Genomic DNA, 26357 nt, shown 5'->3' on the forward strand with positions numbered 1-26357 from the left:
TTAATAGATGTGTAGGTATAGCAGAAGCTGTGTCTTTTCAGGTTATGGGACTGCAGCAACAATGCATAATTTCCTTAAATGCTTACGCTACGTTGCAGGCATATGTCAGGGGTTTCTTTGCAGGTTTTGACCCTATAGCCTGTAGTTCGATCCTGACAGGTTGACTCAGCCTTCTATCTTTCTGGGATCAGTAAAATGAGGATCCAGTTTATTGGGGACAAAATCCTGACTATGTAAGCTTCCCAGAGAGTGCTATAAAGCACTAAGTCTAAGTGCCACTGCTAGTGCTATTTTTACATTGAGGCTGATTGCAAGGGGAGTCTTTTGTGAGATCCTGTTATCTCAACAGGTTTAAACTTCCAATCCTATCATTTGAGAATAACCAAGATAAGAAGTTATTGTAACACTCTCCAGTAACAAAATAGGAGTATAATTTAAAACTTTTTCCTAAATTTATTTTATAAAGTTCATCCAACTGTACTGCAATTTTCCTTGCTCTTTCACCTCCCAGCTGCAGACAGGCAGGCAGAAGAAGGGGGAAAACGAAAAGCAACATGTTCAATTATGTTTTTTTAAAAATTCTTTTTGAGCAATGGCTGTTCCAGAGAAGAGTGGTTAGCAGTGGGAGTCTTAGCTTATATAAGAGAACAGGGCCAGGCACCAGCAGGATGGGGGTGGAGGGCTGTTTAGCAACGAAAACTTGGATGGGCTGTCAGAACCAAAAGCCTCCACTGGGGCTGATATGTAGAGCAGCTCTCAGACATTTCATCATTTGCAAACCACAAGATGCAAAGATAAACTGGCAAGGCAAATCTGGAAGCCTAGACTGATTTACTACCTAACGCATGATCCCTGACATGATTTACCCACTTATTCGAGCCCCCTTCCCCAGTACCAAACACGCCTGACTGGTCTTACCTCATCACAGGCTGCACACCGAGGTTTGAGGCATTCTGCATGGTGCCGGCCACAATAAATCTTCCCGTCTTGATAGAAATAGATAAGATCCACCAGCAGCTCATTGCAAACGCTGCATATAAAGCACGATGGATGCCAGCACACCCCGTGGCCTGCTCTGGATGCAAAGACGGCTATGTCGCCTCCATTGATTTGGCCTCCACACTGTCAAGATAAATAGAAAAATTAAAGAGAAGCCCTTCTCCGGACAATTCCTCCGGGTGAGAAAACATTGAATAATGACAACATCTGGAAAAAGCCAAAGTGATGCCCTGATAAAAATCAGCAAATTTCTTTTCTAGTTATTCACAAGTCAAGCCTTTCTCCAAATACAGTATTATAGGGATTGTGGTGATACAAAAGCAATTGTGACACACTGCAGAAAGGCTTTACAGTTCCTATCTACCATGGGATGATTAATGCTTATTCACTCCTCAACCGGTTCAAAGCAAGCAAACAGGAACAAGAATGGTAGATCCTGAATCAATTATTTTATTCTTCCCTTAGAGAAGTTGGGGAATAGTTGATATAATACAAATGCTCAAGAAAATTGAGAGTTCTCAACTATATTTCTATGGAGATACTCAATCATCCAGGTCATGATTGTCCCAAAGGTGCTATCCCAAAGACAAATGGACTTTCCTTTTTAAAAATTTTGTTTCTCATCCAAGAACTGAAGAAGCTTCTTGGATGAGAAGTGAAAAGTTTTCAAAGGAAAAAAAAACACAAGAAAGTCTATTTGCTTTTTGGAAATAACACCTTTGGGTCTAGCATATGTCCCCTCCTCAAATAAAGAGGAAGAGAGGCAGGAGAATTATGCTACATTCTGGTAGATTTCACACCGTATGATTAACTGGTTGCTTTCTGGATAAATTAAATTAACCAAGTGGATTGGGTTCACTTAATGTGCTAACCCTAAAATAAAATAATAAAAATAATCTAAGGTTAAAGCAAACTACTGACCTGGTTAACAGCGTTTCTGAATCCAGCCACTAACTGATTTAGGTTAGAGATTTCTACATGTGGCGAATAAATAAAACTGCAGTACAATACTTTCAATCTCAGATTGTGGTTGAACTTTTAACATTAAATATTTACATCTTGGGAACAGAAGGTACTAGAAGGCATCAAGTGCTGCAATTTATTCAACTCTGACGGGTGGTATGTATGGCCTCCAGAGAAAAACCTCTGATATCTTTCTCACTGCACATTTACTGAGATGATAGCTTGAAATACTTAGCAATTTAAACTGTGGTATCCACTCTAGGGATCATTGCACATATTTGATTAATCCCCCCCCCCCCCAGATTGGGAATTGGAAACTTGGGTATTGAAAGTAAGATTTGGAATGATCTTATTACATGGCTTTTTACCATGCCGCCACTAAATATAAATATATTAATCAGATCTGAAATGCAAACTGTCAACACTCAATGTTGCAATTTGTAATGCAAAAACGTGGAAAACAATATTCTGCATTCCCAGTTTTGTTCCAGGGTTTCTCCACAAAATCTATTTGGTCTCTATAGGATACCTAAAGCCCCCCTCTGCGTATACTGATGGGAATGCTACATGTTATAGTCTTTCTCAAATTGATGTAAGCATTCTTTTTCTCCTTTGTCTTCCAAATGGTTTTCTGGCCTAGCAATGCACCCCCTAAGCAGCCTTTCCCCTGGGGATTATGCAAGAGAAACTGTTTTTGCAGCTGGCTATTAGCAGCCTTAAGCTAACACTCTGCCACACACCCTAAATCTACACCACCTAATGTTCCTACCCCTGAGGACATTTTTAATGAGTAAGAATTTTTTGCAAGGTCAAAGTGAAGAATAAGTCTTTTACTACCATAATGTATTGCTATGGCTTTTGATCTCTCATGGTGCATAGGTGCTTTCATGTCATGGTGATAAGATGCTGAGGGGGCGGGGGTGCAGAAGGAGGAGGAAAAAGAAGAAGAAGGAAAAGGAGAACAACAACCACAACAACAACAACCTACTGAGAATGGTCTACCTGTTCGCAAATGGCTCCTGTCATGGTGACGGGAAATGGCCGGACATTGCCTCTGCCCAAGTTCTCCCTCTTCCTCTGGTTGCTGAAAAGTTTGAGTTCTCTCTTTTCCTCTTCATCCAGGGAGTTACAATATCGAACCTGGACATCAAGCAGTAAATCATTTGCTTTTCACTAAAAGCAGTGGTTCTTACTTTTTTCTTCAAACGTGCAAGATTAATTAATAGTTTTTAATCAGGATTAGACAATATATGAGTGCCATGGCAACGTTTGACATTGTGAGAACATTGGTGATAGATATAAACACAAAATTATTACTGTGAGATACTTAGGTATTCCTAAAATGACTGCCATCTGGGGCAAAATGGTCATTTATACAAGGTATTCACTTCCCACCCCGCACCCCACCCCTGCATGGTCCCTACATGCCTGTTGTAACTGCCTTGCCATATACCTTTCTTGGGTTATTACAAAATTATTTCACTTCCCATTATATAAACATTAGTAGCAATAGCAATTATACTTATACACTGCTCCATAGGGTTTGTTTACAATGTCAGCATATTGCCCCCCAACAATCTGGGTCTTCATTTTAACCGATTTTGGCAGGATGGAGGTCTGAGTCAACTTAGGACCCCATTAGGATCAAACTCCAGGTTGTGGACAGCTTGCAATGCTACAATCTAACCATTGCGCCACCAGGGCTCCAAGTATCATATAAAGTGCCTGTTTTACAGCAGTCTATGAGTCAATTGCCTAGCTACTATACATATACTTAGTTTGTGTTTCTATCTACTTTCATGCAGTGGTAGAGTTAGATTACTATAAACATGATTTAGTCATCTTATATTCCTCTCCTTATATGATCATATTCATAAGTTCAGAACTAACTGGGAACGCACACTAATTTTTTTAGGAGTACACACTTTTAAAAGGAAAAACAAAGTATCTGTAAAAACAATAGAATGAGCATTTGGCCAACTTTTCACTTTAAAACAATAAGAAAATAGGATGCAACCAATATGAGCTCTAGTAGAGTTTAATGTTTCTATGCTTGTTCTGGTCTTTTTTTTTATGTCAAAAAAATTGTTCCTATGCCCATCACTTAATACTCATTCATCATTTGATCTGGAGCCCTTAACACAATTGTCCATGATTAGACAATTGTGCTAATCATGTTGAAATCTTCCTAAAAATAATATACATCCATGACAAGCATGAACATAAAATATGTAATATTAGTCAAGCTTCTTGGCAACCACTAATTTGGATTTATGACTTATTAGTCCACCAATCAGAACTTTATCCTTGTCTCCGGCCACAACAGAACTTTACTCCTTAGTTAACATGTTTCACCTTACGTCGCAATATCTATTGCTATGAAATTATATGTATGTACATATCAACTGACCAAAAAATTTGATGGAAGTTTCAAGGTAGTATATGTATCTGTGAAAAGGGAAAACTCATAACTTATGATTTTAGTAATGATGTTAAGGCCTTTGGCTAATGAATTATCAAAAACATGCTAAGGCACGTGTTTGACTGACACAAAATGCAACACCCCAGGGAACAAAGTGTAGCTGTAGCTTAAGGATACACTCTTAAAGTAACCCAACTGAATGGAACCCCATCACAACTCCTTGGATGGCAGTTAGTTTTATGACCACATCCAAATATATCTCTGGCATCTTTTCAAGAACTCCTAATGAAAAAGGCTTTCTGCAGCTTGGCAAGCTGAATCTGTTCTACTGGAAAAAAAATGAGAAGGTTGGGAGATACGTGCTGGAAACACTATAGAAGTCCAATGGAAATATTTCAGAATATGGCAACAGGAATAAAGCCCCTTTCATAAGAGAGAAATACATCTGTGACTCACTGATACTAAGGAAGAAGGTGGAGGAGAAATACAGAATACAGGAGAAAGGTTTCAACAATAACCGCAACAGAAAAGAACTTGTTTAAATATAAACTTGATGTGATAGTAGTGGTTCAACAAATCCTGGCAACATTCTGAATCATTTGATTCATTAAACAAAACATATTGGTTTACAATAAAACATAAAACTTCAAGTCCTTCTTATAACCAGTAATTAAAATTAATAATTTAAAGCCTGCTTTAAGAATGTGCCTGTAGGACTTGTTAGAAAGTAGTCAGAGAAGTCCAATCTCTTAATTCACCAGCAAATGTGTCTCAAAGAAATGGGGTGGCTGCCAGAGAAGGCTCTTCTCAAAAAATTTGCAATATTAGTTTGTGGCAAAAGCACAGGCAAACCCTCAGGCTGATCTCAGTTAACAGGAGGGCTGTATAGAAAGAGATATTCTCTCAAGTAGAATGGTGTGTGTCTAAGTCAACGGAGTGAGCTCCCGTTACTTGTCCTAGCTTCTGCCATCCTAGCAGTTCAAAAGCACGTAAAAATGCAAGTAGGGAAATAGGAACTACTTTGGTTGGAAGGTAACAGCGTTCTGTGCTCCTTTGACATTTAGTCATGCCGGCCACATGACCACGGAGACATCTTTGGACAGTGCTGGCTCTTCGGCTTTGAAACGGAGATGAGCACCGCCCCCTAGAGTTGGGAACGACTAGCACATATGTGTAAGGGGAACCTTTACCTTTACCTAGATGGTCTCAAGAAGAATAGAAAAATAAATCAGCTCTTTAAATTTTTCCTGCAATGACATAATGCATATTATAGTACCAGATAGGAGTTGAATATAATTATCCCTCAGGGTGGCATATAACTAACCGTATCTCTCAGGTGGGTTAATTTCAAACGCCAGAGATCCTCTCAAGGTTCTAATAAGAGAACTCCAACCCTTTGCTACACCCACACATTTGAGAGAAAATAGGATCAGAAACAGAGCAAGCAAGAGAGAAGGTGTCTGGAGTTTGGATTCCGTTGGCATCTCCTCATGTACTGGTTTGCTTCAACCCTGCCTACCACCCCACCCCAACATTTACTTCTGAACAGATGTACATTTGATCAGGGGGAAAAGGGCTTAACATCTCTACTCAATTTGTCTAGAAGTCTTGTAAAGCTACCTTTAAGAAATGCTGGCTTTTATCTATCCTGAATATGTTCCACTGAATGACCCTGAAGAGTCCTGGCAGTCTGCGAGAGACAAGAAAGCTTTTCTCTACAAAGCTTTTCTATGGTGGAATAATTTTGCAGTTTTTCTGTTCCTTTGCTCGAAATCCATTTGTCTCTGAAAGGAATTGTCGGAGGGGCAGTGTTTTTAAAAAAAAACAAACTGTAAAAGATATCTATGCTGCCTCAATTGTAAGACTTGAGTAGCTTATAAAGTAAGAACAGGACAAGATAATAAAAGACTAAAAATGTTACATTTTATATAGAAATATTATATTTTATCAAGATGGATAAAAATCAATATTTTTTTAAAAAAATAATAAAAAAATCAGATTTTTCAAATTTAAATCACATTTTTTATTTTCATCAAATTTATTTTAATAAAATGCTTTTGGAGTAAAAATCTATCTAAAGATAGTTTTCTATTCAAGATACATTAATACTTTAGTTTATTCAGCATGAAATGGAGCTTAGTTATGTAGCTATGAGGCTGTATATTCTGCAATATTTACATTTTTGGTAAACTCAATTCAGTGAAACCAAGCTCTGCAAGCTAAATAGGAAACCTTCATTTTGTTTGTAAATAACAATATTAAAGATTCTAACTACCAGCAAGAATGAGTCCTTACATTTAAAGAGCACCTGCCATTTCAGATCCATTCATTGCAGTGCCTGTTAGCGGGACTCTATTCACCTGCTACTCGCCATGTCACTTTGACACCTTGTTGTGTTCACTCCCGCATCACCTGCATCACCCCGTTAAAGTGAATGGGACTATCGGTGAGTCAACAGTGGGTCAGAGGAGGAGATGCGGAGGGGACAGAGGGGACAGTTGCTCTGTAAAAATTTATGATTTAAATCAAGTTGATTTAAATAAAATCCACCCTGTATTTTATATAAATATGTTGTATGTATTTTATTACTGAAGCATTTCTCAAACTTTAGTTGTACCAGGTTTTTCCTGAGGCCTCATCCTGCATATGTGTGAAAGATGGACGGATGGATGGACAATCGGACGGACAGACAGATATTAATATATTATGTTGTTGGCTTGAGCTCCTAGCTTGGCAATTTGGTTGCAAACATTTCATCCCTATTTGAGGAGACATCTTCAGTGCGCTTTGGATTGTGCTCGTCTGGGGGACAATCCACAGTGCACTGGTGATGTCTCTTTGAATGGGGATGAAATGTGTGCAACCAAATCACTATGCTCGCAGCTCAAACCAACAACATAACTACCAACCTAAGCTTCATATTAATATGTGTTTAAAATATTCAGATTTATATCATTGCAAATCTGCCTGGAGAAGAACAGGATACTCAATGATTGATCATGATTTTGTTTTGGATAATCTGGTAAGTAAGTACGCAAAACATGGCAACAGGAAATTGTATGTTGCCTTTGGGGGTCCCCTTGCAGCTTTCGATTTTATTGATAGAAACAAACCATGGATTAAACTAGATCAGTTGAATTTGTATAAAGGGTGGGAATTTTGTTTATGGCTTCATAGAAAAACACTTAAATTCAGATTAGGTTCACCCTAGCAGGCCACCGAACAAATATGCTTGCACCTTTACTGTTTAATCTATTTATTAATGATATTGTTTCAGCCCAGAGTAAAGAAAATTATTTTTCAGTAAAGGCAGGGAATAGGAACTCCTCTGTATTACTTGATTTATTGCTTATCTCAGATAGGCTTGACAGATAGTTAAGAGCCTTGGATAGCAATTGCCCTTAAATTACCTAACTGTGAATGTGGAGAAATGAAAAGTTCTGGCATATGAGCAGAAAAGAAAAATGAATAAATGCGAAACATCTCTTACAGATGGGTATTCTTTTGAATGCTTCAGGTCGCTGGTACTCTCATTGTCAAACCCAAAAAATAAAAACTGAGAAAACTTTATTATTTGGCAGCAATAATAAAGTTCTGGTGTACAAATTTCTGCAATCCTAACTCTTCTACAAATTTCTGCAATCCCAACTCTTCTAAAAACCAAGTTAGCTCCTTATTCTTCACATGCAGTAGATTATAAAGAATTTCTACTCTTCATTATATGGAATTCTTTCAAAATGAGCTCCCTATAATTACAAGTAGTCCTTGACATACAACCATTCATTTAGTGACCATTTGAAGTTACAACTGCACTGAAAAAAGTGTCTTGTGATGATTTTTCCACACTTGTGACTGTTGTACCATCCCTGTGATCACGTGATCAAAATTTGGATGCTTGGCATCCAAATGTATTTATGATGGATGCAATGTGCCAGGGTCATCACCTTTTGAGACCTTCTGTCAAGGTCAATGGGGAAGACAGATTCACTTAACAACCGCATTACTACTGAGCAATTCACTTAACAACTATAGGAAGAAGGTTCATAAAATGGGTCTTAAAGCTCACTTAACAACTGCCTTTCTTAGCAATGGAAATTTTGGGCTCAATTGTGGACGTTAAGCCAAGGACTACGGTATTTTAGATATATCTAATAGTATCCCTTTTCTCTGTACAGAAACTAGTATGTACCTAATTAAAGCTAAAGTAATTATAAGGGCATTTAATTATTGGGCTCTAGATTCCTCTCAGTATCCCTGACTTGTCAGATGGTGTCTCCTAAAGCAAATGAATTTATCCACTCCTTCTTGCACCAGTTGGCTTATGTTTTTTATCCAATCATTGAATACCTTTTAGGGTTTTTTTTCCCCAGAATTCTTTTTAAATTCAAACAATACAAGCAATTATTTAAAAACGGGGTACTGAATGTCTTTGCCTAAAGAAATGTGTTTAAAAGATCACAAAATAATATCGCCCCTCAGGAACACACTTCATAAAACCAAAATCTGAGAATGCCATCCCTCCGAGAGGCTCTTACAAGACTACAAAATTCCAGCGAAGGGCATCAGACAGGGCCAATTTCACAATTTTTCACATAATATGTACTTCTTCTCTTGTTCCAAGGAGAGTATAGAAATTCTACCCGTTGTTTATTGTACTGTCCTATTTCTGCTTCAGGGAAATTGCTGAACCTCCTCTTGGTAGGAAAATCATTTTGGCCTGATTCATCATGTGAAATAGAATATCTAATGAATTTAGACAAGGAGACACTGCCATGGAAATTAGCAAGCTTTGCTTGGACTGCTGCTAAATAGGGTTAGTTACTGCTCCAGAGCCTTGGGCCTGCTTTATAGCATCTCTCTCCATAGAGCACAACAGTCCATAGCCGCCAAGGGAAGTCGTGGTTCCTGTTCCCTCAGTCAACAGTTCTTTGTAATCCTCTGTTAATCTTAAATCCTTAACAAGGTTAACATCCTTGAAAGATAATATTAATGTATTTTGGTCCCTTTCCCACTCTTTGCATACATAAAATCAAAAGAGTTATGGGTAATGCAGCCAAAGCCATGTCATACTCGTATATAATGTATTTCTATATACGTCAATTTTAGAATAAATTGCATTAAATCCAGTGAGATTTCTCCCAGGTCATTTCTAAACTCAGAAGAAACGCTATATTGGAAGATTATTGGGATAAGAAGTTAGTCTCCAATTTATAATTTTATAAAACCTATTTTTGCAACCAGAGAATAAATAAGTATTTTGGTTCTCTAGCACAGATTTGCTCGAGCTTAGGTTTAGGTTCCAAATGAATAATTTCTCTACCTTCTTCCATTAGGAAATGATTGCATTTATGCAAAATACGTGCAAATGTTATTTCTTTGCCTGGGCATTCTAACCTTTCTCTTTAACACAACAATCTGAAAACAAGTTCAGGTGCTGCCAATATTCTTAACAAGGGACACTAAAGAAGAAACTACTAACCTTCCTATGCTGACTGGACTACAGGAGACCTCAAGAATAATTTGCAATGTGTACAAAAGACTTTTTAAAAAGAGAATCCATTTCTAACTCCATCTATTTGGCAGCAATTATACCATGTTTTCCTGAAAATAAGACAGGGTCTTATTTTCTTTTGACCCCCCCAAAATAAGTGCTTGGCCTTATTATTTTTGAGGTGCAGGAGGCAGCAAGCATGGTCACCTCATGGCTGCTGGTGTGTTGCAATATTTTTGGGAAGGGCTTATTTTAGCCCATACACTCAAAGGCCTGATTGGGCTTATTATCTAGGGAGGTTTTATTTTCAGGGAAACAGGGTAAGATCAGCCATTCAGTTATCCTGTGATAACTGATCTTCTTCCACCTCACTATTAAACCAAATACTATATATAGGTAGTCCTCGGCATACAGCAATTCACTTAGTGACCATTACGACGACACTGAAAACAAGTGACGTATGCCCATTTTTCACACTTACAACCCTTGCAGCATCCCCATGGTCACCTGATCAAAATTCAGATGCTGGGCAACTGGTTCATATTTATGACAATTGCAGTGTCCCATGGTCATATCAACACTTTTTGCAACATTCTGACAAGCAGAGTCAATGAGGAAACTCGATTCACTTAACAACTTCTGTGATTCACTTATCTGTGGCAAGAAAAGCTGTAAAATGAGGCAAAACTCAACAAATGTTTCACTTAGCAAACAAAATTTTGCGCTCAATTGTGATCGTAAGTCCAGGACTACCTGTATTTTCTTTATTACCATTTCTGATCACCCTCTGTATGATATTCATGCAAAAGTGAAACTCTTAAACATCAAGGCCAGAAGTCCTCAAATTTGGAGTTAGGAACTGTTGGGGGTTATAAGCAGCTTGGGAGGGTGGGTTGTACTGGTTAGGCTTGTGTAGGCCAAGTGGGTCCATACGTGATGTGGGCTCTGCTGCCTCCCCCCCCCCCCCAGGCAGGGAATTGCTCCTAAAAGCCAGTAGCAGAATTAGGAAGTATGAAACTCCCTGTGGCATCCAGATAAACTTTTAATCATGAAAAATGGAGGAGAAGGAGTGGCAGAAGCTGGGAGTGGAGTTAAATGAAGGATGAGCCTAGAATCCCTTTGTAGCCACAAGGGAATTAAGTCCACTCCCCCCTGAATTCCGTTGACCCTTCTCTAACTGCAAGCAGGTGCTAACTGTTAGTTGAGAATAGTCTTCTACATAAGCATGAGTAGCAATAAATCAGTGTAATTGGGCCTTCACGTGTGGAGCGGAGCTGATCTTTTACGCCTGACAAAATGTGGTTGATTTATGTCTTGCCTATCCTGACACCAATGAAATCATGACTTCATTTATGATTTCAGGTGGTCGTAGTAACCAGTTTGTTCTCTAACTGCAAGTTTTAACGTGACCAAAGCAGTTAACTGTATTCATAAGTATAGAGTAATTATCTTAATACAGTTAATACATAATTAATGTGTATGTAAATTAAATGAAAGAATGCTTAATTTTTATTATGGCCCACGCAGAAGTGAAATCCCAGCCATACTACTAAAAATCCAAATGCAACTTTTCCAGAAAATGTTGAGAGCATCCCTGATTTTCTTTCCCAGCAAAGTCTGAAAATATGATAGTGAATGCAACTTTCATACTGACTGAATCATGCATTTTTTGTAATTATATAATGGCAAAGCAATTAAAATTATTCTCTTTGTACATTAAAACACCCTAACTCTAATCCAAAACTATGCGGAAATATATATATAGTCACTCCTATATTTTGTTCATCAAGAAAACCATATGGATAGACAATATAATTAATAATATAGTGTCAGAGAAGCCCGTTCTAAAAACTAACATATAAAAATAAAAATTAAGAATCAGCTTTATTTGCTGATCCATGACTATATCTAAATCTTAAAAAGTATTACTCATGGATAAACCCTTGGATGTATTTTGGATCCTAAAATTATTGGCTGATCTACAAGTGTTTATGGTAACAAAAAAAAATCAGAGAGCTGTTGGGAGAGACGAGAAATCGTGACCCGTCAAAAGCGCGGACGGCAAAAGCGCGATCGACAAAATCGCGCCTTTGACGTCATCACAGCGCGACGAAAAAGATCGAAAAATTCAAATAAAAATTAATAAAAATTAAATTAAAGCAAGCCGATTCACATAAAGGTAAGGGTTAGGGTTAGGGTTAGGGTTAGGGTTAGGGTTAGGTTAAGGGTTAGGGTTAGCTTTAGAGCGTTAGCGTTAGCGTTAGGGTTAGGATAAGGGTTAGCGTTAGGTTTTTCGTTACTTTAACGGTTAGGTTTAGGGTTAGGTTTAGGGTTAGGTTAAGAGTTAGGTTTAGGGTTAGGTTTAGGTTTAGGTTTGGGGGGGTTAGGGGAAGGTTTTAGCTTTATTTTTACATTTTTTCGATCTTTTTCGTCGCGCTGTGATGACGTCACAGCGCGCTTTTGTCGAGCGCGATTTTGTCCTACGCGCTTTTGTGGTGGAACCACGAGAAATAGTATTACAATGACATCTGTAAAGACATCAAAGCTGGAAAAATAAGGAAAGTCTTCCAAAATTTCTCCAAACTCAGATCAAGATACCAATCTCATATTGCTTTGCTAAAATATGCTAATGGACAGACAGCAACTGATTCAACAAAAAGAAAATAACTGAAATTCTATACAATAGGAATGTTAACATTCAAATGAGCCTAGAAAATATTTCCTATTTACAAGAATTTCTAGTCCTTCGAAGATGAAGTTAAATCATGACTCCAGTTTGACCATGTTGGAATTGATGGAATATCTACAGAAATATGGCAAAGATATAAGAATAGTAAATAACAGTTCTAACCAAATCATTCCAAATATTCCAAATTCAACCACAGATTGGAACAGCTTAATCTACAAACCAGAATCAATAAAGACTTAACAGTGTGCAAACTATTGTACAATATCCTCAATATGGTACACAAGCAAGATAGCACTTAGGATCATCCAACAGTGATTAGATATTATCATGGAAAATGAGATATTCTTTTGGATGAGACTGAGGGACAAGGGACATTATTGCTGATGCACGTTAGAACATGAAGTAATCCAAAGAATATTATAAATAAGTCAATATGTGCCTATTTGAGCACAGAAAGGCCTTTGATTGGGTCTATTGTGACAAAGTGGAATGTTCTTAGGAAAATAAAAATCTCAGAACATTTGTCCTCTTGAAAAACCTATAGACAAGATAGGAACCATAGTTAAAACATAATTTGCAAAAACAGCTTGACTTAGTGAGGCAAAGCTGGCTACTCTCCTTATTCATTCAATCTATGTAATGAATATATTTTGAAAGAGGCTAGATTGTTAGAAGATGAGTGCAATTTGAAAATTGCAGGAAAAAAGCATAACTAGTCTGAACTATGCTGATGCTACTACTCTGTCTGCAAGCTCTAGTAATTAAAATCAAGCAGCACAGTGGGGCAATTAGATAGCATAAAATCATAAACAAACAGCACTATGCTGATGTCTGTCTACAAGCTCTAGTAATTAAAATCAAGCAGCACAGTGGGGCAATTAAATAACATAGAACCATAGGGTTGAACGAGGTCTTGGAGGTGTTGTAGTCAAACCTTCTACCCCAGGGAGGAATCCTCAAACCACCCCAGGCAGGAATCCTCAAACCACCCCAGACAAATGGCTGTCCAGTCCTTGAAAACCTCCAGTGATGGGACATTCAAAACTTCAAGAGGCCGGCTGTTCAACCTCTCACAGTAAGGAATTCCCTCCTTATTTCAAGACAATGAAGAAACTTAAGTGGAAGATAGTGTCTGCTTTTTTGGACTGACTATCATCTGTAAAGGAACCAACAGGGAAGAAATATGCTTCAGGCAAGCACTTGGTAAAGTACTAACAAAGGCTTGTAAAAAATATTCAGCTATGTGCTGAATGATTTTCCCTGTGATATTCTATGGAAACAAAAGTTGTACTTGAAGAAGCACAGAAAAGGTATGTCAGGGTCAGACAAGACATTGAGAATGCTATAGACAGCCAAGAAAGCAAACAAATGGATCAGAGACCAAATCTAGCCAGAGTTTCATTTCAAACACAAATAATCATACTCAAGTTATCACATGAGACACATAAAGACACAAAAATTTTCAGAAGCTGGGAAAGCTGGAAGGAGAGAGAAGAGGATGACTAACAGCAAGGTGGGTGAGAGCTCAATTGCAATAGTAATGAGGACACCATTTAGAGATCTGAGGACCAGGCTGGGGGCATATCATTCCAAAGAAGGTCTATCTTTGTGATCATTAAGTGTCAGCACCAACTTGGTATAGCTTGGAAACATGTGGAAGAGACCTTCATCCTGCAGTGGATAGGCAATGGCTAAAATGATTGATGATGACGATAATAATTTATATCTGGTAATATATTTAATAGTTTTTTATGCCTTCCAATCAGTCTTGTCTTCTGACAACTTCCCGGAGAAGTGTTTGCAGGTTTCTTGGCAAGAGTTTCAGATTTGCCATTATTTTCTTCAAAGTCATAGTTCGCTTTGTGCCTAAGGTGGGACTAGAACTTAATTTTTAGCCCAATGTTATTAATTGCCACACCAAAACAGGACAATCACTTTTGACAGTATAAAATTAGAAGTAAAATTATAACTCAGATTTGATCACCACGATGTGAAAAAGATGTGGAGAGTCTCTAAAGAGTTCAGAGAAGAGCAACAAAGATGATTAGGGGATTGGAGGCTAAAACATACAAGGAACGATTGCAGGAACTCAGTATGTCTAGTTTAATGAAAAGAAAGAATAGGGGAGACATGATAGCAGTCAGTGGTAGGTTCCGGATCCCGTTGCAACCAGTATGGTTGCAACGGGGCCTGGCGTCCTCCACATGAATGTGCACAGCACGCGCATGCATTTTACCTGCCAGCGATGCCTCCGCAAGCCTCCGTGACGCTCCAGCTGCTCAGCAGAGCATCGCACAGGTGCTGTATGCACCATGCACATGTGCAGAAGTGCCGAAGGCTTTCAACGACAGGTAAGGAGCGAGGGCAGGTGGATGGCAGGGGGGGGCCTGCAAAGCCCAAGAGGAGCAACGGCGGCATTCCAATGGGGTGGGAGCGCTGAGGAACAGCGGCGGCCTGCAGCAGCGCTTCTGATGTCTGCTCCGGGCTGCTGCTGGTCCCTGGCGGCTTTTGGAGGTGGCTGGAGCGACTGCAGCATGAGGGGGCGTGTAGTCCAGCAGAGGTAGCAGTGCAGAGCGGGGCCTCCAATGGCCGTTGCCACGAGGCGCTGTTTGCCGGAGAGCTCTCTGCCGGCAATCTCCAAGAGACAAAAGCCTCAAAAATCTCTTCCCATAGCCCTGGGCTAGTTGAGAGATTTAGCTTTAAAGAGCTATCCTGATTGCTTCCAATTTAGATGAAATTTAGGACAAAATCCAATTAGATACGATTTAAATAACTTTTAAAGTTGAGGAGAAAGCAGTTAGCAGAGCCAGTTCGATCGAGCTAAAAAAGCGGGAGGATACTCCCCCGAGGTGATGACATTACTTTGGTAGACTCAGTTTTATTGGTTACTGACTGAGTTAACCCATGCATGACCGCTGTCTCCACCAACATTGGAGAAAGACTTTCTAAAGATTTCTAATGCATGCACCCAAGGTTTTCAGAGGCTATTTGCTATTTTGGAACTTCGGGCTGCATACCTCTTTGTATGTAGGAGCCATGTTTTTTAATGTTTTTGAGGTGCTTTTGAGTGTCCAGAAAATGTTATACTCAATCATTTTAAAATAAATTATATCTTTATTTCCTAACCAGAACATTTAAGGACTTCACCGAATGCTGAGAGTGGATTGACATTTTGAAAGAAGGTGCAATTAAATGTCTAAGTGAGGAGAATCATTTTTAAATCTTGGTTTTGAAAATGTATCATTAGTTCTAGGACTTCAGTTAAATGGGATACGTGGGTCATAGTTTCAATGCATTAAAAAAAATCATACTACCGGTTTCAGAATTTGGAGAAGAGCTGTGATCTTCAAAACCTCTCTTATCATATCCTCTCTCTCCTGTGTGGTTTGATTTTAAGTTTTTCTACACCCTATTCACAGTATCTATTTATCTTTTAATAATGGTAAGGCTTTCCCCTCCAAAAAATAGATGTTAATGATTATGACCTTATTTCAGAGAGATACTTTGAGCTTCAATTTCTGTAGTAACTCTCAAAGTTCCAGCAACATATGATATTCTTAATAGGACATGGGGTTAAATTAAGCTCTTAAATGCTATGGCCAAGGTAACAGCTGCCTATTACACATCCCTAACCTTTTGAGTAATGATTAGAGTCCCATCTCAGGGTGGAAAAAACTAAGCTTAAAATCCATTCTTTCCATGAAGCCCATCTATTAATCTTAGGTCATCCACTATCTCTTCGCTTAAGCTAAATCACTGGGTTAGCATGAAGATAAGAGGAGGGGAGAATGATCACTTACCGGTATGTTTCTTGGAGGAAAGTGAGATAAAACAGCAATTGTGTGGGGTGAACACTGATACTTTGGTAGTGGGCTTGATGCTTTGGTCAAATATCGTGTTTACTCCCCCTACACCTCCTTTCCATTATTTCCCTTAGGTGGAAATATTGATGTCATCATGTTCAGTGACCCAACCAACAGGAAGAGGACAACTTTCGATTCAGATGGAAACAATCATTTGAAAGAGATGTTTCTGAATTTCTGTCTGAGTGAATGGTTGCCTCACTTCGCAAGCTGCCTGAGATGGCTATCAGTTCATGGGAAAAATTGAATCCACTGCTCAACAGTTTCCCACAAGATGCAGTGGGACTAATAATTAGAAAAGGGAAGACCCACATTAGTTTCTAGGTAGAACAAGGAGATTTCTTTCCAATTTCTCTTCCAACTAATCCTTTCTTTATGTCCTGCTGAAGAAGAGAGGAAATCCAAGTATTTTGCTCTCATCCATCAATCCATTCTTATACTCATGTGGCTTTCAGTCCCTCATGACTCAGCTATTTTAAACACTTTTATTGAACAGACAGGTTCCAAGAACATCTCAGTTTCTACCATCTTTTGGATCTTCAACTTCATCTTCCACATCTGCATGTAACATTAACATGCAGATCTTTTAAAGCACAATAGAGTTTAGTGCAATTAGATACATATGTGTATGCACACATGCCATTCATGTTATTCCTGGCAATCCTGGAAGCCCTCAACCAACAATACAGCATTAACCTGCATACAAATACATTTTGACCAGGGCACTTCCAACATCAGCAAAAACATTCCAAAAAATACTAAAGAGGACATCAAACATGCCAAATCACTCAGCATTTCTGTTCTGACCTAGGCTGCCCAAGAACATGAAGCAAACTCCTGGTCCCAACAAAAGCCCCTTTTATTAATTTACTGTGAATTCTGCTCATTCACATCCAGCAAAGTCTTTCAAGAATTTACACTCACAGACCTTATCTGGCTTGGAGAACTGCCAGGCCGATATCTGCAGAACTTGGCAAGGAGTTTTGGAGAGTCATGAACCAATTAAGCAAACTAATTGTCTCCTGCAAACCCCCCCCCCTTTTCCTCCTCTTTTATTGCCTCTGGGAGGGGCCATTCATTGTCCACTTCTGGCCTTACTCCCAAGTCGACCGACTCCTGTTCTTTAGCTGTTCCTTTCGTCTGGCAACTCTGTGCATGCACACACTGGAAACAGGTTCCAGCTGTCCGTCTGCCTCTCTTATGTCTGACCCTGAAGACAGCTGATAACTGGCATAGGGCTCTGGCCCCCTCTCTGCCTCCGACACAGAGCACTCATCAGAGCCTTCCCCAGACTCCAGGACTGGCCCATGTTCCTCCCCAACCTCCTCACCGAATCTGCTGCCAGCTCTGCTGGCGGGCCACAACAATTTCCTTTATTTTTACATATGCTTTATTTCTATCCTATATAAGCCCATTCTTACTACATCCAACAACCAATCTTCAACTCCATATTTACCCAAAATACTCCTTAATTCAGGGCTCTTCAGTTGAGCAAACACTTTTTCTAAGTCTGCTATTTTACATTCATGTTTTTCTATGACCTACAAAAGAGGAAAAACTCTGGTCTGCACATGCCCTGCCTGGCATAAAGCCTCAATGCACTTCTGACATTTCGCTCAATGTATCTGTGGTACATTTTCCATCTGTCAAGCACTTTCCCAGACAAGCAAAAACCCTTGCATATTTCTTTAATCATTCTTGCTAGTCTTTCTGCTACATTGGGGAAACAATAACAGTGTCCTTCTACTCTTCAGGCAGAGATGCATCTTGCAAGCACATTAAACAAATCGCACTACCACTCCATATGCCGACCTAATCCGCTGTAGATGTGCAACCCTTTCTCTAACTAAACCATCTTAACATATTTCAGTATTTCTCAACCTTAGCAACTTTAAGATGTGTGGACATTAACTTCCAGAAATACCCCACCCAGCATTTCAACATACTAACAACATTTATGGCTCCGCACCCATCATTTTTATGACATTCACTTAATTTCCCCTATCCATCATTCCCATACAAAAATAAAATATTCCTTCCAGCATTCCCTCATTTAGGTTTGACCCCAAATAATTTTATCCTTTTTATTTTTAATTAAATTCTTTCTGCTGGAGGCACCATCAACTTCCCAGGCAAGTTTTTTATTTCCATTAAAATTGCTCTGCATATCCTCACCCACTTATTGTTATGTCTTTTGGGCCTTTCTTTGCACTGGCACTCACAGTTGTAGGTTGCGGAAATAGCACAAGCTGCCTGTTTTAATGTGCCCTGAGGGTGAAGCCATATACAACTAGAAAGAATAACATAACTGTTGGTATAAGTGGTTTTTTTTTTTCAATTTCCCAATTTAATACAAAAGTAATAGAAGTGAAAGTCTAACAACTATAGTAGAAGAACAGGCTAATTGATCCCATATAATTTTTAGAAAACCTGAGGAAATATGCTATATGCTGCCAAAACATTTCCTATAATACAGATGTATCCCATTAACATCAATGTCAACTCAATATCTCTGCTGAGTCTCATTCCAAAAGTTGTAGATTCTTCTTCAACTTCTTATTTCAGAAGTTGTGAACTATTCTTACTTTAAAAAAAGCTTTCCTAAGAACATACTTTGCTTCCTATAGATAAGATAGTACCTTTAGATCTTCAACGTTTCATTGAAATTAATATAATTTATTTATGAACTGGACTGGAATTGAATTTCAAAACATACAAAGTTAAAGCATGAACTATTTATACAACAATCCAAAGAGGCACTAGATAAACATGCATTTTTGACTGAAACGTGAGGATTTGGAGCCTTTTCATCTAACTAAAAGCAGCTATAGGGAGCGGGAACTTCTTCCATATTTTTTTAACTCCCCACCCAAAACCGCCACGGGTTTCGCAAAATAAACCTTTAACAAATCCTCTGTCAAAGGACTCAGTGAGCTGGCTAGTTGGCTGGTACGCACAACCCAAACATCAGAATGATGGCTTGTTCCCCTGCTAGGTGCACTCCGGTATTTCTTCGTTGATTTCTGAATGACTTACCTCATTGTCATGCGGAGGCAGCTGGTGAAGAAGCTGTTTGATACGGGCTTTCTCTCCAGGGCTGTTGACATAGGGTACTTTGTCTTCTGGTAGACAGCTGTAGTATTGATGAACCTAAATATTAGAAAAGGAGGGCTGCAGTACAATGTCTTGGATTTTGGTTGGCACATATTTGCTTACAGCAAGAAACACACCAAATATTTTCAGCAGCAATAATTACTCAACAGCTGGAGATGCATGCAATACACACACACACTCTCTCTCACACACACACACACACACACACACAGATAGGCAACCTTCTTTATGAGGAAGCCCATTTGACAGAAGCGGAAATTTGTTTGACGTAAGGGTCAAAGCGAGAGAAAAACACTAGCTATTTTCTGTCTAACGCGCCAAGATTGTTTCTTTACCGTCTTCTCGGTTAGTCTCCAGAATGTGAGCATGTTTCCCTTGGCGAGATGGAACTGTCAGCACCTGCCTTTGTAAGCATAGGTTAAGACGCTGCTCCTTGGCATCCAATCTATGACTGGGTAACTGAGCCTCCACCTACATAGCAGCCCTGAAGGCATTTTCTGTAACAATTTGTGAAAATAATCAGCAGATAAAATCTGTCGGAAGACTGAAAGTTCTCTTTAAGACCTTAGAGTATGTAATTAAAAACCATCATGAAAAGTGCAACAGACTAAATGGTGCAGCGAGACCAGGTCCCAGGAAATTCCATTTATAATAGGGGTATTTATGATCTACAGACAGCTCCCATTGATTCCACGGCTGTGGCTAAAGTTTCCAAACAAACAGTACAGTTGTAGTCTGATGCTCACATGAAAGACATCTTGACTACAATGCCATACCCACCGTCTTGCAGAAGGGACACTCTCCCACTCTCTGGACACTTAGCTATGAGCATGTTATATTTCATTTCACAACTTATCAAGCTGGGATATAGTTTTCTTCATTTTGGCATTAGTGTACCGTAACCCACTGTGCTTTGGAAACTGGCTTAGAACATTATATGAACGTAGCATTATTAGCGTGGTGTTTTTTTTTTTTTAGCAAACTATGGTAAAACAAACTATGATTTAGAATAATGTGTTCTCCCTCCTATTCTGATGTCAGGACAACATAAAACATGGAGAGGGAGCAAGCTTTTACAAGATAAGTGAGTGGCCAGATGCTAAATGTTGAAAAGTTGTGATCAATAGAAAAGAGATGAAATGTAAAAATAAGAACTGTACAAGAATATCTTCAAATATATCAAAATGTTTTTAACCAAGAATGTTGCCTTCTGTCATAGTACAGTCACAGTAAGCAACATCTTGAGATCTAATCACACTACTTATTGAATGACTATGAATATTGTATGAGGATACAAATAATTCAGCCAAGAAAAACCACCATTGCTTATTAAAAAACTGGAGAGAAGAGAAGTATGAAGTCCCATCTTCTAATCCAACAAAAATCACTTCTGAGAATATTTCAAGGGGATTTTTCATACACTTGGAATCATCAAGGAGAATTTAATTGGTATGTATGCTCTGAATGAGTGAGTGAATGTGAGATATTGGTAAAAAATATACCAGAGGTCTGCTGCCATTGTTGAATAGTATTCACTGATCTTGCTCTGATGAGGCAAGAAAAAAAAAAGGCTAATTCTACAGTAGAGGGTCAGCCTCTTGTTAGAAGGCCAGGTCTCAAATCTTGAACTTCAAAATATCATACCACCAAAGAGCTCTAATTGGCAATCCAAGTTATATCTTTGACCTCAATTAAGACAATTATTGCATAATGTTCTGTCTTGACAGACATACCTTTCTATATCTATTAACATAATAACTAGTTCTTGAAAATGTGGAAATGTAACAATTATTTCTTGAAACTGTGAGATCCTTATACCCGTGAATATTTCAACAACTGAAGTTTATAATCTTTTAAATTGTGCCTAAATCATTGGTACTTTTAAAATCTGGCTCCAAAATACCAAAGACCAGAGAGACAGACAATCTTCACCCAGGCCTTTGACAAGACTGAGTAAAACTTCTTTGCTTCATCACATTTGCCATCTATTATCTTTATGTTTTGTTGATTTTATTGTAATATCTTTATTTTCTTCTGCCAGTCTTTCTACTTCTATTTGCAGGAATTTGAACCTTGTGCTTTTCTTCTTTGTCTTTTATTCTGCTGTCTCCAGGTTCTGAAATATCCACTATCCAGATTATAGTTTTAATTATAATGTTCTAAACCTGATGGATCAGATCCAGGATCATTCATACTTGGAGAAGACCAACTGAAATCAATGGGGCATGTTATTTGTGAGTGCAGGTGATCCACACTATATAAGAATGTCTGGATCTAACACCATGTGTAAGAATGAGGAAAGATAAAATGTCCACTGAATTTGTGATTTCGAGTTTTACATTGAGAGAAGTTTAGGAAAGAAGAAATTAAGCTTCTTAATACACCATATTTTTCAGAGTATAAGACGCACCTTCCCCCCCCCCCCAAAGAGGGTAAAAATTTAAGTGCGTCTTATAAACTGAATGTAGCCCCATCCACCGTCCCCCACCCTTTGGTCTCTGCCTCCCAACAATTTATTTCCTTGTAGCAAACGGGGAAAATGGGGCTTGTGGAGGCTGCAATAGGCTAGAGCAATCCCTGCAGCCTGAAACAGCTGATGATCGGGAGGCATGCTTAAACTGAAAGTGAAACTTGCTGTTTGCTCCACAAGGCAAATTGCTGGGAGGCAACAGCAGTTTTTTTTTTCTTGTGCTAATCAGGTTGTTTGCTGTGTGCTGCAAGAAGGTAAGTCAATAACTATAAATTCTTATGGAATGTTCAAATTATTAGACTTATTTTTTAAAGACTGCTTTATTATTGTTCTAGACAGCTTAACAAAATGAAGAAGATTTTTTAAATAAATGCTTGATCTGAAGAGGCCCAGTGGCTATTGTATCTTCTTTTAAATAGCAGAGAATAGCTATACTTCCAGAAAGCACATCAATTTTAACAGCATCTATACAAGTATCGTATGTTTGCTGTTTGTTGGCAAGGAGGCAAATTGCTGGGAGGCAGAAGCAGATTTTTTTCCCCTCTTGTTTTCTTCCCCAAAAACTAGGTGCGTCTTATACTTCAGAGTGTCTTAGACTCTGAAAAATGCAGTAACTATCTCAATACCTTAGGGTTAATTTGCATCTGATGACTCACACATGTACAATTTTCAGAGTAGTTGTGATGCTCTCACTAAACAACAGAAGAGATTGTATTTTCACAAAATAGCTTGGTGGATGGATGGAACACATTCAGAGGAAAAAAATCATTGGCTATTTTCTGCTGGCTTCTTTAGCTTGAGGGTACATCCTTGCTACCCTCCTTCTGAATACTGACTACATTTCAAAGCAAAGCATTGGGTTGCAGATCCCTAACCATCCATCCATCCATCCATCCACAAGAGGTCTAAGGATATTCTTGGGTCTACAGATAAAGCCAGAAGCTGATGGTGCTAGCTTCCCATTTATTGTTTTTTTAATTCAAAATTCTTTTTTAAAAGAGAAAAGTTTACGGGCAAATTGGTTCCTGTGAGCATCATAGTACTTGTCCCTGAAGTATTTATTTTTTAATGACCAAAATTTCAAATGGAAGGGAGCTTCACATAGCTAGGGCCATCCCTAAGGCCTTTCTCCAGTAGATTCAGCTGATCTTTCTTCTGAGTCAGCAACTATAATAAACCAAAATTGGAGACCCTAAGATATCGAAGTATCTTAGGATACTTTCAGGAAGGCAGATCTCACACCATGTAGAGAATTATATATAACAAGGACCTTGATATGGACAATTAAGGTAAGTACACCAGTGATATGCTCCTGCTGGAAAACATCTGACAGGCCAGCTGTCCCCTTTTCCTACCATTACCATATATGAAGCTTCTTAAGGGCAAACCCAAGTGACATGAATTACAATGTTCAAATTGGAAGACTGGTAGCTGAATAATAGTGGTTGAATCATATTTTTCCAGGAAGGGATATGGGTGGTAAAATCAAAATAGCTACTCCTCATAACTTTAGTGACCTTTTAGCCACTTATTTCCCTCCTCTGGTCTACAATCCAGCCGAAGGAGGAATCCAACAAGGTTCTCAATACATCTGGTAAGACTAAAAGTTGCTCTAATTGTCACCCGCAAAGATAGCAGCCAACATTACACACCTAATTTATACTTGACTGGCTCCAAAAATATGACATACAATTCCCTAAGGCAAGTATCTATACAGAGAGTGAACATTTGGCAAGACAAGATAACACGTTTGAAAGGCAATCGGGTTATCACATGAGTAAGTATTTGTTTCTTGGCACAAAACAGAACCAACAATAACACAATGTAGTACGATTTTAAGTATTTCCACTAGAAGATTTTCTAGAGGTCTGCTGGAACTATCTCTCTACAGTCTGGAAAAAAGATCGCTCTACAGGCACGGGCAAATGAGTTGGGAAAACTTAATCTGACAAAAGAAAACCTTGTAAAGAAAGCAGGCCCTGACCTGTACTTCATCACCTAAAATGAACTATAGATCGTTAACAAAAACTGGATCTCTTTCCATAAATATCCATTCAGGTAAATTCAGTTGTTGCCTATCATAGATTTTTCCTCCCTGACATACAATTACCAGCACAGCCTCCCTGGGTGATTTCATTTCCTTGTTATGAAAATAAATCATTAAAGTCTCCATTAAATCATTTTTGGAGGCTTTGACTTTTATCAGCCCTCAGAATCATCTAACATACCCTTTTTCTTAACTGTGAAAACGAATGCATCATTAAAAGTGAATACCCAGATGATTGTTATGATATGTAAAGTTCCCTCATACTAACTTTTTACATCACTTGGGATAAATAAATCTTGCCAGCTCTTTTTTGCACCTGGATTACTCCACATTTCTCTCTCAGAATGGTATTTATTATTTATTTTATTAAACAAATTTATATGGCTGTCCATCTCACATACGGTAACATGGCAACTGAGCATTAACACTTAGAAGTGTCTATTTACTGCCACCTATTATTAATTTTTCCTGCAGGTGATCTTTTACAAATTCTGAACAGCCTGTCATAAATAGAACAGTCAAAGTCAACAATCAACTAGAAGAAAATGGGAAAAAAAGGAAGAGTCAACCATGAACTAGAAGAACATGAAATACAGAATCCACTATTAAAAATAAAGATGAAGGTTATAAAACCTACAAATCAGAGGTAGTATTCAGCAGGTTCTGACCAGTTCAGGAGAACCGATAGCGAAAATTTTGAGAAGTGTGGAGAACTGGTAAATACCACCTCTGACTGGCCCCCATCTATTCTCTGTCTCCTGAGTCCCAGCTGATCGGGAGAAAATGTGGGTTTTGCAGTAACCTTCCCCTGGAGTGGGGAGGGGATGGAGATTTTACAGTATCCTTCCCCTGCCAGGCTCACCAAGCCATGTCCACCAAAGCCATGCCACGCCCACCAAACCATGCCACGCCCACAGAACAGGTAGTAAAAATACTTTAATTCCACCACTGCTACAAATGTTGAATGCTCCTTTGATTTGTTCAAATAATAAAATGATCTTATTTATTCTACTTATCTAAAACCTTAAATACAATTAATTTTTAACTACATTAAAAGGAACTAATTATCACAGAGAAGTTGAAAACAAAATAGGAAGAATGGGAAGAAATGGTGAGCAGATCTACCTTCCTCTGGATAGTGCATATCAATTAAAAGATGTGCAGAAAAAAGTCATCTGGCAGTTTCCACTATTTAGGTAAAATGAACTCCGACTTGTACATTGCTCATCCGACTTGTACATTGCTCATCCATGAGATGAGGGATTGTATAAATTTGATTAATAAATGAATAATTGGGCACAAACTAGAATCCAAAGAAACTTCCAAGGCAAGCTGCAAATTTGATACTAAAGAGTGAGAATAATACTGTCCACAACATACCACCAATTCCAGTCTATTAAGCTTTCTCTTAATCAGCAATTCATCTATCCTACAATATTAAAGATGGAGCCTCTAAGAGCTATTTATCTGATCATGTAGCTGTTGACCATTTGAATTAAATGATAAATATAAACCATGTTTGTGGTTAGTGAAAATCTTAATTGGTTTTGCTGTTTTGAGGAAATGTGAGATACTTGTTTGTCTATATTGCTTCTTTCTGGAAAGACAAATTGCTTCAAACCATGATGTTTTTATTGTTATCTTCAATACAATGGACTAGCAAAGCATTTAGTAAAGGTTACAAAAGTGGTATTCCCTTCTACTTTGTGTTTACTTTCCTGAACCTCCTTTATGGAGTACAGGCAGTCCTCAGGTTAAGAACATCTGACTTATGAGCAACTTGTACTTATGAATAGACTGGCTATTATTAAAAATGGCAGATGGCATTATCTTTCATTAAACCACGGAACCGCTCAAGCAGCAATGTTTTTACGAACTACTGAAGCCATATATTTTTTTAACTATACATGCCTTTTGAACCCTTTTAGTTGTTCATTAAAACGTTGCATGGCTTCCGTGGTTTGTTGACTTGAGGAAGTACAGTGCTGTCCACGATTGTACTTCCTGTACAATTGTACTTCCTGCACAATTGTACTTCCTGTACAATGGCAGCCCATTCATAAGTATGAGTTCTGACTCAGTCCATACATGAGTTCTGACTTACAAGTACATACACATTCAGGTTAAACCCAGACTTGGGGGAAAAAAAACCTCATTTTTAACCTATATTGCCTGTATCTTATCTAGATTCCAGTTTTGGCTCATATGCAGACCATCAACAATTTAGACCTGCACTGATGTCCTGGTGGAGATTTTGTGCCATCTACACATTTTTGCTTCTCCTCTCCGACTGGAAGAC

The 26357-nt window shown here is 38.5% G+C and overlaps 1 protein-coding gene across 3 annotated transcripts in view; it reads right to left on the minus strand.

Annotated features, from left to right (window-relative positions):
- Positions 1-26357, minus strand: part of PRICKLE2 (prickle planar cell polarity protein 2) — a 389088-nt gene that overhangs the window by 66882 nt on the left and 295849 nt on the right. For all 3 annotated transcript variants that reach the window (XM_087708820.1, XM_087708821.1, XM_014073626.2), the window contains 3 exons: positions 19464-19577; positions 2965-3102; positions 919-1122 (listed from right to left, as the gene is read on the minus strand). In XM_087708820.1, the coding sequence (XP_087564946.1) occupies positions 919-1122; positions 2965-3102; positions 19464-19577 (456 nt within the window). The remainder of the gene's footprint in view (positions 1-918; positions 1123-2964; positions 3103-19463; positions 19578-26357) is intronic.

This window comes from Thamnophis sirtalis, unplaced genomic scaffold (assembly GCF_051295495.1).
Source record: "Thamnophis sirtalis isolate CommonGarterSnake01/CBP01778 unplaced genomic scaffold, rThaSir2_p1.2 scaffold_3, whole genome shotgun sequence".
Lineage (NCBI taxonomy): Eukaryota > Metazoa > Chordata > Lepidosauria > Squamata > Natricidae > Thamnophis > Thamnophis sirtalis.